We start from the raw sequence: 15,108 nt of genomic DNA, 5'->3' as shown, positions 1-15,108 counted from the left end.
TATTTACAGGCAATACCTCTAAATTCACTGTACCTCAGGCCCCTAGTCTTTTTATATATGGAGAATTTCTTTTAGAATTGTCTTTGTAAATTAGGAAGTGGAAAAGGAAGGGAAATAGTATGTCCTGTTAGTGTGGGGAATAAGATGTAATTTCTTTTCTGTTTCTTGTTCTTAGATGGGAATGATGAACAACCCTAATCCTTACGGTTCACCATACACTCAGAATTCTGGACAGCAGATGGGAGCCAGTGGCCTTGGTCTCCAGATTCCGACAAAGTCTGTACTACCAAATAGCTTATCTCCATTTGCAATGGACAAAAAGGCAGTTCCTGGTGGAGGAATGCCCAATATGGTGGGTAGTAATCTGTCTGCAGATTTGTTTTCCATCTGACACTTGAGCAAAAGAAATGCGTTTGGGACTTCCCTGGTGGTCCTGTGGTTAAGACTCTGTGCCTCCAGTGCAGGGGGCGGGGGTTCCATCCCTGGTTGGGGAACTAAGATCCCAAATGCCATGCATGCTTGGTGCAGCCAAAAGATTTTTTTTTTTTTTTTTAGAATTCTGTTAAACTTTTATGTTTTCTGTTCTGCTATAAAGCACAACACTAGGATTTAATGGGATGGTCCCTGTGATCAAGGAAGCTTATGCCTGCCTTCCATTTCACATGGTTTTTTTTTACTTGGGTATTGATCAGTAAAGCTGTTAGCCCAAACAGAAGCAAGTGGGGCTGCCACAATGAAAGTTTGGGGGTCCTGCCATATTCAACTCCTTGTATATGCAGTTCTTTCTATAGAATAGGAAAGTGGAACCTTTTTCCTCTTCGGTCAGTCATCTGGATATCTATTGATTTATATCTGGTACTGTTAGACAGAAGTAACTTCTCCCTCTCAAAGTTACACATTTTTAACAGTGACTGTTATGGAAAAATCTCCAACTCTTCTAACATTGCTGTTTTTCTAAAGTAAAACTATCTCTAGTTGTAAATGTGTCAAATAGTCCATGTGTGTCTTCAAAAATTGTACTGTAGGAATTTTATTTCTTTTTCAGATATTTTAGGTTTTTTGCTTTATGTCCCATAGTCACTGAATGCCTGTATTTCAGATACTCTGCTAAGTACTGGAGACAAAAGATTAACACGTTTCTCTGTCTCCAGAAATGTTTACTTTTCTATAGGACAAGACGAATTTTGTCCAGAGTTTACAAAAACTAGTTTTTCACCCACCTGAAAGGCCCCTGCCAGGTCTTCTGAGAAGCTCTTCACTGTTTCAAAACCTAACTTGAACATGCCTTTCACAACAGATTCCTTTATTTTCCCCCTTGCATTGGACTTTACCGTGTCCTCTTTGTTTTACTCTATGTTACACATACTTTGATTATATTAGTTGTTAATATAGTAATAGTAATTTATTTTCTTGTTAAATTAAGCTTCTTGATGGTAGAAGCCATCGTTTATTTATCTTAGAATCCCCTGTGTTAAAAAATTGGGTGTGGCACCTAGTAGATGACATGTCGTTAAAGGTTTTCATTGAAAATCTCCAGGTCCGTGTTTATTCAGGAGGTAGCACCCAGTGACCCCTAACATTGAATGTGTCTTTACTGTTGTACCCCTTAGGGACAGCAGCAGGCCCCACAGGTCCAGCAGCCAGGCCTGGTGGCTCCGGTGGCCCAGGGGATGGGTTCTGGGGCACATACGGCTGATCCGGAGAAGCGCAAGCTCATCCAGCAGCAGCTTGTCCTCCTCCTGCATGCTCACAAGTGCCAGCGCCGGGAGCAGGCCAACGGGGAGGTGAGGCAGTGCAACCTTCCCCACTGTCGAACCATGAAGAACGTCCTAAACCACATGACACACTGCCAGTCGGGCAAGTCCTGCCAAGGTGAGTGGGCTCAGAGGTTTTTTGTGCTCCGCAGTCAATATTTATTTATAGTCAGAGCTGATCACATTTTCTCTCCCCTGAGACTCCTTACTGATAATGCCTTACTCTATGTTATGATCAAATTCAGTATCATTTTGTGTGTATCTAGAGATATGGTAGTAGAGGAAGTTTTAGAGACTTCTCTTTTGCAAGGGACTTTTATTTGCCCCAGCATAGCTTTAAATATTGAGAGTTTGCTGTCATGTAGGCAAATACTAAAAAGAATGTTACCCAACTTAATATAATTATAGAGCCATTAGGAATCTGTATTTTTATTGAAGCATAGTAGCTTCACGATGTTGTGTTTGTTTCTGCTGTACAGCAAAGTGAATGTTATACATATTCATATATCCATTCTCTTTTAGATTCTTTTCGCATGTAAGTCATTAGAAAGTATTGAGTAAAGTTTCCTGTGCTATACAGTAGATTCTTACTAGTTATCTGTTTTATAGAGTATAGTAGTATATATATGTCCTTCCCTATCTCCCAATTTTTCCACCTCCCCTGCCCAGTAACTAGAAGTTTTTTTTTACATCTCTGACTCTCTTTCTGTTTTGTAAATAAGTTCATTTGTACCCTTTTTTGGGGGGAAGGTTGCACTGGGTCTTTATTGCTGCATGCAGGCCGCAGGGGCTACTCCCTGTGGTGGCTTCTCTTGTTTCGGAGCACAGGCTCTAGGAACTCAGCCTTCAGTGGTTGCGGCTCTCGGGGCCTAGAGCTCGAGGGTTCAGAAGTTGTGGCACACAGGCTTAGTTGCTCTGTGGCGTGTGGAATCTTCCTGGACCAGAGTACTCTTGCATTGGCAGGCAGATTCCTATCCACTGAGCCACCAGGGAAGCCCTGTACCACCACCACCCCCTTTTATTTTTTTAAGAGAAATCTGTATTTTAAAGATTTTTCTCACACAGTGTTGTGGTCAAAAATAGAGGCTCTGGAAATCAGATTGCTTGAGTTTGAATCCCACTTGGGGTGCTCTGTGACTTTGTTCAAATCACTTAACCAGTTTTTGCCTATTTTCTCAACTGTAAAATTTGAGGATTAATAACTACCCTTTAGGGGGTGTTAGGAAGATGCATTAATAACATTTGTAGCACTCATTATATGGTTGATAAGTTAGCTAATAATAATGTAAAAAATCACTTTTCTTATCAGTGGCACACTGTGCATCTTCTCGACAAATCATTTCCCACTGGAAGAATTGTACAAGGCATGATTGTCCTGTGTGTCTCCCCCTGAAAAACGCTGGAGATAAGAGAAATCAACAGTGTAAGTGATGAAATCTTTTGAAACTTTTATATCAAAGTATTCTTAGACTCTTCCCCGGTGCGATTTGGTGAGATTTAACATACTTCTTGATTATATGAAGTTCCTGTGACTGCCAGTGCTGTCATACTAGATTATTTCCACTTACCACAAACTTCATAATAATAAGGTTAGAACTGAAGTGTTTATTACTTAAAATAAGATCCAGAAAGATCATTGCTTTGACATTGGGCAGATTATTACTCTTCTCTACCTGTGATGTAAATATTTAGATAATTTGAAATTAATGTTAAAGAAAAGTTTGAGGTTATTTTTAGAAGCCTGGGGTTGATGAGCTTTTCTTAGAGAAAAAGTATCAAAAGTAGAAAGTGCAGCCACCAAGTCTCATTTAGGATTTAAAATTGAAAGGTGGCATTTAGGATTGAAAGATAAATTTGGAACTGCATATAGCATATTTTTAAAAGGAATGAAATTCCATAAATGAGTAAATAAATCATAGATATCCTAGTAGAGAATTAGGACTAGGAAATAGTTCACCAGGAGGAGGAAATACCCAAAAGTTCCCTATTAAATTAAGTAATGAAATAAAATACCATTTCTCTCCTGTCAACGCTGTCATGCATTCTTCATGGGAACATTGATAACAGCTTGTGGGAAGGCTTTTGGGTATTTTGGATCAAAAGTTTTTCATGCCAGTGATGCCCTTTGACCAATCAGTTCTATGCTTAGAAATTTAAGGAAATAATGGGAAACAAGATGCATGTATTTCATAATCACACAACAGTATTTTTGTGTTTAAAACTCAGACATGATAGTATTTCCTGTCTCAGCATCTTTAATGTTGTAATACTCTTTCTTCTGTTTTCCCTAGCAATTTTGACTGGAGCACCAGTTGGACTTGGCAGTACTAGCTCTCTAGGGGTGGGTCAACAGTCCACTCCCAGCCTAAGCACTGTCAGTCAGATTGATCCCAGCTCTATAGAAAGAGCCTATGCAGCCCTTGGACTGCCCTATCAAGTAAATCAGATGCCGACCCAGCCCCAGGTGCAAGCGAAGAATCAGCAGAACCAGCAGTCTGGGCAGTCTCCCCAAGGGATGCGGCCCATGAGCAACATGAGTAAGTCTGTGTCCTCCTCGTCATGGCAGACTTGCAAGTTAGCTTCTTGGATTTCTTTTTTACCTTTCTGAGTCTTTTTTTTTTTTTTTTTTTTTAAATTTTGATCTCTTCTACTGTTTTTGGGGGGAGCATTGTGCTGGGTCTTCATTGCTGTACATAGATTTCCTTTAGTTGCAGCAAGCAGGGGCTACTCTTCGCTGTGGTGGGCAGCCTTCCTGCAGTGACTTCTCTTGTCACGAAGCACAGGCTCTAGGCTTGCGAGCTCAATAGTTGTGGCGCAGGGGCTCAGTAACTGGTTGTCCCTACTTTTGAGACATCTCTAGTGTGGATGAGCAAGTAAGTGAACAAATAGACAAAACAGCAGGATCTCTACTGCATATTTCAGGTAGTAGAAATTCTGTAGCAGAGAGGGGAAAGAGGGAGCCACTCCTGGAACTCCGCATTAGAGCTTTTCTCTGTAAGGCCCCCATGACCCTGTTTAACCACATGCTTAATCTTCTGATTACTATTGGATTCACTTAATGTATAAAGATTTTGTTGGGGCTTAGAAAAAAATATATGTTCTCCTAAGGCTTAAGATTCTCCCTAGGGCTTAAAATATTACATGTTTTCTCCTTGATTATTAGGTGCTTTGAATTTTTCTTTTGTTCATTTTTTTTTTTCTTTCTGACTTACTCTCTGCCAGTGCCAGTGGTGTTTTTATCCCTACATTTTTGTATCTCAAGTGAATGCTCACTCTTAGGGTCCTAAATACAAATCTGTGTAAAGGTATCTTTCTCAAGTTAGATTGAGCCATTACTTGCAATCAGTGCCAAAGATTAAATGAACCTGGATACTTTGGAGGGAATGTCTTTTTTCGTATGCCATCAGAAGGCAGTAAAATAAGCAAATCAGTAATAGTATAATCACTTTTTTCTTTACCTTAATACTGTTACCACCAGTGAAACAAATCTGTGTTAAGGATGTGTAGTTTTCTTAAAAATGAATATTTCATAGTGACAGATAAGCCACTACCAGCAACTGCATTTCAGAGCCTGCCTTGATGCTGTTAGGAGAGTTCTGCCTAACGATTTGGGAAGCGTGATGAAAGAAGACAATAGGATTTTTATTAGACACTGTTGAGAAATCCAGTCAATTATTTGCATTTTAGGGAGGAGTTTTGTTTTCTTATTTTTAACTAAATATCTTGAAGGATATATTAATAAAATTGTTAATCAAAAAATTTTAACCACATGAAAATCTGGTTTAGTATAAATATTGCCATTGATGGTTTTCTTTGTTTTAAAGAAGTAATATTCATTAAATCATTAATTTAAAAAGTAATAGGAATACATAGAGCTATTCAAGCCAGTTTGAAGGAGTAGTCAATTTAAAATGTGTAATGCAAATACTGTCTTTAATTCTCCTCCCTGGGGATCATCATCCTTAGCTTTCTTAGGTTCTTACATAGATGGTGCTTATGAAAACACGTGCATGTGTTAAGTTCGGTTCCCTAAACAATTTTAGTTCTAGTTTTTTGCTCCTTTTGACACCATTACTCTTATGTTTATCCATACATATGTGAGTATAACTGTAAGATGGAATAGCAAGTGGAAATCTAAGTTGGTGAAAATGTGTGTACATTTTTTTTTTCATTTGTTTAACGGTTACCAGATAGCTTTCCAAAGAGTGGATCAGTTTACACACCTATGAATTTTCAGAGAAATGCTGCTTTTCCCAAACCTTTCTCAACATTTTGTATTCTCAAACTTTAAGGGAATTCATAGGAATTCCCTGATGGTCTAATGATTAGGACTCCATGCTTCCACTGCAGGGGGCACAGGTTCAACCCCTGGTTCAGGGAACTAAGGTCCCCACAAGCCCAGTGGCCCCCCAAAAAAAAGTTTGTGGAATTTCATACGTGAAAAAAAATTATATGTTTTTCATGTATATTTTTTAAGCCATTGTATTTCTTTTTTTATGTAAATTGTTCCTTTCTTCTTCATGTTTTTCTTACTGTGCTATAAAGGAACTTTGTGTAGTAGCCTTTATATATGTGTTGCTGATTATATTGCAAATAATTATCATATATAATATTAGCATTTTCCCCCCCAGATTTGTCATCTGTCTCTTGATTTGGTTTATGGTGATTATTTTACTTATTACTAATTACTGTTACATTTCTAAATATCCTTAAAACTTCTGTTTTGGGTCTTTTGAATGGACAAAAAATTCTTGTAATGTTTTATTCTAGTACTTTCATAGTTTTTCCTCTTCCTTTCTTTTTATCCTTAATTTTTGTTGTTTTTGTTATCATTTTTTGGTATTTAAAATACCATCTCTTGCTTTTTGTTTTGATGTAGGTGCTAGTCCTATGGGAGTAAATGGAGGTGTAGGGGTTCAACCGTCGAATCTTCTTTCTGACTCGATGTTGCATTCAGCCATAAATTCTCAAAAGTAAGTTTTAATCTTGGCTTGTGCCCTTTGTCAGATTTCAGACTCTTGTTAGAGCTCCTTATTTGAGCTTTTTAAGTTTACTTGATTTGACAATATCCTTGGTGAATGATGACAAATTATGTGTTTTCTTTAGGCTCTGTATAACCTCTTTAGAAATTATATCAAGTATTTGGGGTAACTGACACCTGTACAAATACAGTAGGAAGTTAACAAATGCAGCTGCTTAAAAAGCGAGTTTGCTTTATCCCAATGCTAGCAGTTAGTCCATCGCCCAGTGGATTCTTGGGTAAGCTGTGTCAAAATGACAGCTCAGTCTTGTAACACAAGACTCAGTCTTTTAAACACAAGGTTATCAGCCACCCCTCTACACAGTGAAATGTTGTGTGTTTTAATTGTTTCCCCTCACAAGTACAAATACATATATACCATTTCCCCCAGATTTATGTGTAAACAGACTTGTCATAGTGTATTGGCCCTATTGCAGTCATCACTGTTAGCTCTACTTAAATTGAGAGCCTCTTTTTCCTACTACCCTTCTTTGCTAAAACTGTTTCACTCCTTCTTAAAGCCCACTGATGAGTGACAATGGCAGTGTGGCCTCTCTGGGTCCTATGCCAACAGCAGCTCAACCATCCAGTACTGGAATTCGGAAGCAATGGCATGAAGATATTACTCAGGATCTTCGAAATCATCTTGTCCACAAACTGTAAGCTTGTTGGCATGTCTTATTCATAAGGAGTTATAAGGTCAATCTGCCAGGCACTTAAACACGAGAAATTACTGATTTTTCTATAGCCTGGTTGCTACTGATACTTCTCCTGTGGCTTTCCTGCTTCTATTCTCTGCTTCTCAACTTTTTCTCCATTATTTCTTAGGTGTCTTTTAGCTTTTAACCATGTGTGAGGATTCTGTCTAGTGACAATAATCAATATATATTAAAGATTATTCATTTTATTAATCATTTCCTTTACAAAGTTAATATTTTAAAAGAAAAACTAGGTTTTAACTGAGATCATTAGAATAGTAGTGGCAACACAGCCTTCTGTTAGCCTTGGTAAAATTTTTATTATCTTGACAAATTGAATCTGTTTGGGTGGCCTCTCTGGTCTTCTGGTCTTCTAAATGTGTACATAGCAATTACTTGTGAAATACCTGTGCACTGTTTTTTGTGAAGTTAATGTATGCCAGGCACACTGCCTCACAAACACTGTCTTGTTGGATGAAAGAGGCGTAAGGCATATAGAATGGTAAAATGTAATATACCCGATACCCTAAAAATTGAGCTTTGCCCTCACTGGTTACAGAGCTTATACTTCAACAAAATGCAGCACTTTTTTTTTTTCTTGGAAGAATCAGGGTTTGTTTGTTTTTTTTTTTTTTTCATTTCCCCTCTACTTAATAGAGAGATCTCCAGTTCATCCAGTTTTTTTTATTACCTTGAAACAGGGTAGTCTGTCTTGTTTTCTTAGTTTATTTTTATGTTACATTAGCTTATCAGTTATACTTGAGCTTCATTTAGGAATTCTCAAATGATAGCACCAGAAATGGAATTTGACACAGAGAAAAAACAGATTATTTTTAATACAATGAATTAATAAGGAATAACCAAAACAAACTTATCTTGTGATCAAATTGTTTAGAAACTTAATAGAAACGGTAGGTTATTTGGGATTGATCATCTGACTTGATGTTAATATTATATGCTTGAGAACTTTTTACTAACTCGGATTTCCATTTATTTCTTCTCCACCTGGTGCCTGCAGGAAAGTTAGTGCCAGGCATTTTGGGGAATTGCTAGAGAGTAAAAGACATTGAATTTAGCAGAATTTTCTTTGCATTTTTGCTCCCTTCACTTCAAGTTTTTGATCTTTTAAGATTTTGTAGAGACTATTAGGTTTTATTTTACTAAGCTGAGTGCAAGAGTAGAAGGATCTTAAGGCTTTTGCTACATGATGCTATAGCAAAGGTCAGGTTTTCTCACTTCCCTTTATGCAGATAGCACAGTTTTTTCTTTTTTTTTTTTTTTGCCTTACATTAGAGTCATAGGGACCAGAGTATTTCCATGGAGTCATTTCTTATATTCTGATCAGGAAAACCCTTTGATTTGATTAATACAGACACTTCTTTTGGTCAGTAATTTATGTTTGAACACATCTCAAGCCTTATTTTAAAATTTTACCCAAAGTATTCATTGTATAAAAATGAGAAAATACTAACCAGGAAAATATTTAAAATACTGTGTGTTTCTATGATGAGAAAAAAAAGCTGACGTGATATAATAGTGGTAGGATTTTATATTCCTAGCGTTCAAGCCATATTTCCCACTCCGGATCCTGCTGCTTTAAAAGACAGACGGATGGAAAACCTAGTTGCATATGCCCGGAAAGTGGAAGGGGACATGTATGAATCGGCAAACAATCGAGTGAGCATCTGTTTTTTCTATTTAAAGCAAAAGTGGACCTCTTCTGGTTGTTTATTTTTGTTCCTCTGTGTTGCATGTACACAGAACACTATACCTCAGAGGACACCCTTTAGCCATTCTGTCCTGTAATGCACTGTGGAGTTGCGATAACAAAACACTTTTTTTAAAGTGTATGTCAAGAATCTTGCATTTTTCCTCTTAATACAGCGCACTCATGTGGCACTTTATCTGGGTTGTCCTTCTGGCAGCTAAAAAGTGGTTGAGCTGTTACCATGCTCCGTGCTGTTTTCACTGGAATATGGTGGTGAATCAGCTGCTCAGTATCTTCATCTCAAGTAGTATTTCTGTATCAGTTGAACTTTCTTCTCTAAATTGGCACTTCTTTAAGAAGTAGCATATTCTTGGCACATGTTGGGAATTGTACTTTGAGAAGTCATGCCTTACTGTGTATATTCATTATATAGCAATTTTTTACTGATCATTTTAAATGTGAGCTCATATTTGGAATGATCTAAGAAAATAGATTAGAATGCTTCTTTTCCCTTTTCATTTCTGCCTTTTTTAAATGAGGCAAATATTTGCTCTTAGTTCGTTTTTTCTGTTACCTGATGGTAGTTCATCTTTTTTCCTCATCTCTACTTAACAAAATTCAAAAAGGCGGAATACTACCACCTGCTAGCTGAGAAGATCTATAAGATTCAGAAGGAACTAGAAGAAAAGCGAAGGACTAGACTACAGAAACAGAACATGCTACCAAGTGCTGCAAGCATGGTGCCAGTTATGAACACAGGGCCTAACATGGGGCAGCCACAACCAGGAATGACTTCTAGTAAGTGCTTTTTGTGTATTTTTAGGAGAAACTGAAATAAAATGGTTTCTAACCAAATTCACTAATTTGCATTAGCTTATGTTACTATTCTGGAGCTTTCAAATGACTATTGCCTTTTCAAAGAACTTAGTTTGTTCTCTAGTAAAAACAGTAAACAGTGTATTGAAGATTCCTAGATTTGCTACTTGTCTTAACAATATGGCATCATTTTTAGTGCCAAAGGTATTCTTCTCTCATAGTGACACCTAGGAACTGATAGCCCATGGGTTTTTACTGACTTGCATGTGGCAGGCAGCCAATTGATGTAGACTCAGCAGGCAAGCACATTATTGGCTTTGATACATCCTAAACAGTATCAGATTACTTACCTTGTCACACTTTCTTCTTGACCCAGTATGTTCATAGGCTAAGAACTGTTTAAATGATGTGTGAACGGCTGTGATGGGGAAAACCTGTGTTTTTTTTAAGTCAGGAAAAGCTGGCTACCTGTAAGTAGTGCCAACTGAGCCAGCAGGTACCAACTCTTAGGCCACTGGTGGATGGTGAGTGGGCTGAGAAATTGACACCCCACAGGTCTTGAAGTAGTCAGGTGGAGAGCTTTCAGCAGCCTCATGTGTTAACTGTGGTGTGCTGGATACATTTTCTCATTGGACCATGATGGTGAAAAGAATTGAGAACAGCATTTCTGGCAGAGAGAACAGCATGCACGGAGGCCCCACTAGCAAGGGAAAATTGCAGGTGTGTGGGTTTGGGTTGGTTTTTTTGTTTTGGTTTTTTTTTTGAGTAGGTAGAACAATTGTTCGGAAACAAAGTCAAGATTGGGTTGAGGATACTGCTTCAGTGCTGATAGTTTGAATTAGAGCAGTACCTATGATATAGAGACAAGTGGATAAGTTTGAGATATTTGAGTGTGCTACAATTTACTTGACTTCTTCAGAAATTGGAGCCAAGTTTAAAGTTTGTCAGGTATTAAATTGTAGTCTGTATTTTAAAATACAAACAATGGTTCTAGTGTAGGCAGGAACAAATACTAGTGGAACTGAGTAGCCCTAAGTGCGTGTTTATGGAATGAAATCCCTCTCTTATCCCATACACAGAAATCAATTGTAGAAGAATCCAAAATTTTGTTTTTAACCATAAACATAACTAATGAGCAAACCAGGGGAACCAAGCGAACCACCTTTCATAAAAAAGGTGATTTTAGACCATATAGATTTTAATCATTCTTAATTATTTCTATTTTTGTTTTTAAGAGGTACATGATATATAGTTCAATATAATATGTATATTATTTAAAGTCAGTGTTCACAGTGGACATGTATACATCAAAACACATTATTGGGGGTACACAATCAAAATCGGTCACTGGACAAAATCTGTGGCTCTTGTCTATAGAGAGATTCTTTTTACCAGTGAAATAATCAGGCTTAATCAAATGACAGCATATTAAATACTATATTCGTCTTTTTAAATATAAGATCTCACATTATTTCCTGTCAACAGCAAAAGCACCCTGGTTCATATAGAAATGGACTAAAACCATTTTGAGGTATTTTCTTGTACTGCAGAAAAGCATTTTCTTCAGATTCCTCTCTGGTTCAAACCTTTATTCTTTTGATAGACTGAATTCTGTAAGTTACTACTCTTATTTAAATGGGAACAGCTGGCTGAAAGGTGCGTTTCTAACCATCTCTCTGTTCTGCTCTAGATGGCCCTCTCCCTGATCCATCTATGATCCGTGGCAGTGTGCCAAACCAGATGATGCCTCGGGTAACTCCACAGCCTGGTAAGGTTTTTGTTTTTTAACAGAATTCCTAGTGTATTACAAGCTTAAAATTGTCACCTTGATTGCTGCTGCCACTCAGCAGCAGGTATCACGATTGTCTACTTGAGAAATCAGAAAGCCTTTTAGATTAGGAGCCCAGGGAGGGGGGAAATGTGAAGAGCAGGTTGACTGGCAGGTGTAGGAGCAAAAGGTACAAACGATCACGCATTCATTCAAAAACAACTAGCCAAGATGAGGTTTGTTCCATCCAAATTTGGTTGAGACCATACATTAATTAACAGTGCCTTTCTGTAGCTGTTGGGAATGAAACAGAGATTCTTTCACAGTTGGAAGCAGGTTCCTTTATTTGTCCTGATAAAATGACATAGAATTGTAAAGAAGAACTCTCTTATTCTCCAGTCACATGGTGTTCAGGTTTAGTATTTGTACTGATTACAGGTTTGAATCAGTTTGGCCAGATGAGTATGCCTCAGCCCCCTATTGGACCCCGGCAAAATTCTCCTCTTCAGCACCATGTACAGTTAGCTCAAACTGGAACACTTAACCCGGTAAGTTTGACCTCTGGGTCATCTTTTTGCCCTTTACTTGACCTTTTTGAAGTTCCTTTTTTCTGAGACAACAAATTCTAACACTAGCTTAAACAGCTAACTATATGCAATTAGTTCTTAATGCTGTTGTTTTTTGGGGTTTTTTGTTTTGTTTTTCGTTTTGTGTAGAATTCTGTTGTATTTAGCCCTTATCACAGACATGATTAAATGATTAAAACTAAACCATATACCACAATTAGACAGTATTCTTAATTTTCACTTACCTCTGTTTACCTATATTTGTTGTTTTTAGAAATTTATCCTATAGAAATAATTCCTGAGATACTGAAAGGATATAATTTGAAGAAAATTCATATTAAGGGTGGTATATTATATAATGTGTTTTAGAAAATGGCCATAGCCTGAATGTACATTAAGGGATTCATTATGGTTAAATTATGGTACATCTGTAAATTGGAATGCTTCATAAGTGTTAATTTCAGAACTTATATGATGGCATGAAAGCTGTTTACAGCTTTAATTGGGAAAAGCATGTGTCTAAAGTATATAGGATACTGTACAGTTAAGAACTCTCTCTGGATTATAACATATAAAATAAACACTAAAAGAAAGATTTGCTTCCAAATACTGTTCATATCTAGTCACAGTACTAGAAAGCTTGTAACAGCACCCAGTCAGCACTGCCTAGAGTCTCACTCAGCGTTGAGTAGTCTGCACACTTGGACAGAGTCCTCTCTCTTCTGTAATGCCTATCGTCCCCAAACACAGAGCCTGCCCAGGGAGGAACCTGTCAAGGGTGATGGAGGGGCAGTTGTTTGGTTCTCAAGAGTGGAGAAGAGGGACTCTGAGCACCTCATTCCTCCTTACACAGATTCTAAACCTGTCATCCACCTTTCCATGTTGGCCCCCAGCCCTTACCCTACCTCTCAGAGTTAGTACTATCAGTCACTGGGCCTTTTTGGAGTTGTCTCTCGCCTCTGGTCTGCTGTGTTTAATGAGGGGTTTTATTTTTCATTTTAATCTCTGAGACAAGTGCCTTTCTTAGATTATGAAGTTTTGGGCCTTTGGTATCCATAATTACTCATTTTAGAGTCTTACAGCTTGTGCTTTAATAATACCTACATAAGCAAAAACCTCATGAAACTGATTTGCTCTTCTCACTTATAAAACAAGCAGTGTATAAAGACAGTTACCTCTGTACCTCGGTCTAGATGCGTGTGTGTAACTTCTTTAGAGTGGGCTTTAGGGTAAGTAGTGAGGCTGTTCTCTGTTATCTTGGCATGAGTGTCTGCTGCTCTCATGCCACTTTCTTCTTGTTCTTCCCCACCCTCCCATAGCAGGGCCAGAGCAATTAATTGGTGATTCTAGCCTTAGTAGAATAACTAAAATGAAGCAACTTGGTGCTCTGTGTTTTGTTTTTTGTGTGTGTGTGTGTACAGCCTATGGGCTACGGGCCTCGCATGCAGCAGCCTTCCAGCCAGAGCCAGTTTCTTCCTCAGACTCAATTCTCAACACAGGGAATGAATGTAACAAATATGCCTTTGGCTCCGTCTGGCGGTCAAGCACCAGTGTCTCAAGTATGTCTCACAGATGGTTGTTCTAAATTTGTGCAATTCTTGAAGCTTCTCTTGATGTAGGTTTTTACAGAGAAGGGCAGCAAAATTAAGCTTTTAATAAAAATAGTTATGGACATAGTATTCTGAACATGAAGTGATGACTCTGTGATACACCAGTGGTATTCCTTGCTAATAAGTAAGAAAAAAGTGACTGTGGTTTGTTTGCTCAGTTGTGTCCAATTCTTTGTGACCCCATGGACTATATCCCACCAGATTTCTCTGTCTGGGATTTTCCAGGCAAGAATACTGGAGTGGGTTGCCATCTCCTTATCCAGGGGATCTTCCCCACCCAGGGACTGAACCTGGGTCTCCTGGATTGCAGGTGGATTCTTTACCAACTGAGCTACCAGGAAGCCCAAGTAAGAAGGAGATTAGATTTTAAAGAAAACCATTTTAGCCAGTTTTTAAAACCGTGAACTCTTTAAAAATGGTATCTTACTGAGTGCTATAAAGCAGAAGAGAGAGCTTTGGCTGAAGAGAGCATTGGACAGCTAGAAAACAACATGTTCACCTGTCCCATGCCCCCACAGCACCTGAGACATCTACCTAACTAAGTGCTGTGTACTGGTTGGATTATCCAAAGACAGGCCCCCAGTAATCGGGTTTTTGACACATTTTGAAATGGAGACATTCATTGCTGATTTCTGTTAAATGTATATAGCCTGCCTATGTAAATACTTCTTTGACTGTGTTCTGAATTGCATCTTGTTTTGTTTTTCCTTTTAACAGGCACAGATGTCCAGTTCTTCCTGTCCTGTGAACTCTCCTATAATGCCTCCTGGGTCTCAAGGGAGCCACATTCACTGTCCCCCTCTCCCTCAACCAGCTCTGCATCAGAACTCACCCTCACCCGTACCTAGTCGCACCCCCACCCCTCACCACACTCCCCCTAGCATAGGGGCTCAGCAGCCACCAGCAACAGCAATCCCAGCCCCTGTTCCTACGCCTCCAGCCATGCCACCTGGCCCACAGTCCCAGGTTCTCCATCCGCCTCCAAGACAGACGCCTACGCCGCCACCAACACAACTTCCTCCCCAAGTGCAGCCTTCGCTTCCTGCTGCTCCCTCAGTCGACCAGGCGCAGCAGCAGCCTCTGTCCCAGCAAAGCACAGCAGCCTCTGTGCCCACCCCGACGGCACCCCTGCTGCCTCCGCAGCCGGCAACTCCAGTAAGCAGAGTCT

At 38.8% G+C, this 15,108-nt stretch overlaps 1 protein-coding gene across 1 annotated transcript in view; it reads left to right on the top strand.

Moving 5' to 3' along the window:
- EP300 (E1A binding protein p300) overlaps nucleotides 1-15,108 on the top strand; it is a 63,494-nt gene that overhangs the window by 24,464 nt on the left and 23,922 nt on the right. The window contains 12 exon segments of the mRNA XM_005909427.3: nucleotides 176-352; nucleotides 1,611-1,872; nucleotides 3,064-3,177; nucleotides 4,046-4,291; nucleotides 6,634-6,727; nucleotides 7,296-7,433; nucleotides 9,032-9,149; nucleotides 9,807-9,978; nucleotides 11,687-11,764; nucleotides 12,203-12,312; nucleotides 13,752-13,889; nucleotides 14,658-15,095. Of these exon segments, the coding sequence (XP_005909489.3) occupies nucleotides 176-352; nucleotides 1,611-1,872; nucleotides 3,064-3,177; nucleotides 4,046-4,291; nucleotides 6,634-6,727; nucleotides 7,296-7,433; nucleotides 9,032-9,149; nucleotides 9,807-9,978; nucleotides 11,687-11,764; nucleotides 12,203-12,312; nucleotides 13,752-13,889; nucleotides 14,658-15,095 (2,085 nt within the window).

Source organism: Bos mutus, chromosome 5 (assembly GCF_027580195.1).
Source record: "Bos mutus isolate GX-2022 chromosome 5, NWIPB_WYAK_1.1, whole genome shotgun sequence".
NCBI lineage: Eukaryota > Metazoa > Chordata > Mammalia > Artiodactyla > Bovidae > Bos > Bos mutus.
Note: the sequence above shows the minus strand (reverse complement) of the source record. Positions and strands in the feature narration are given on the sequence as shown.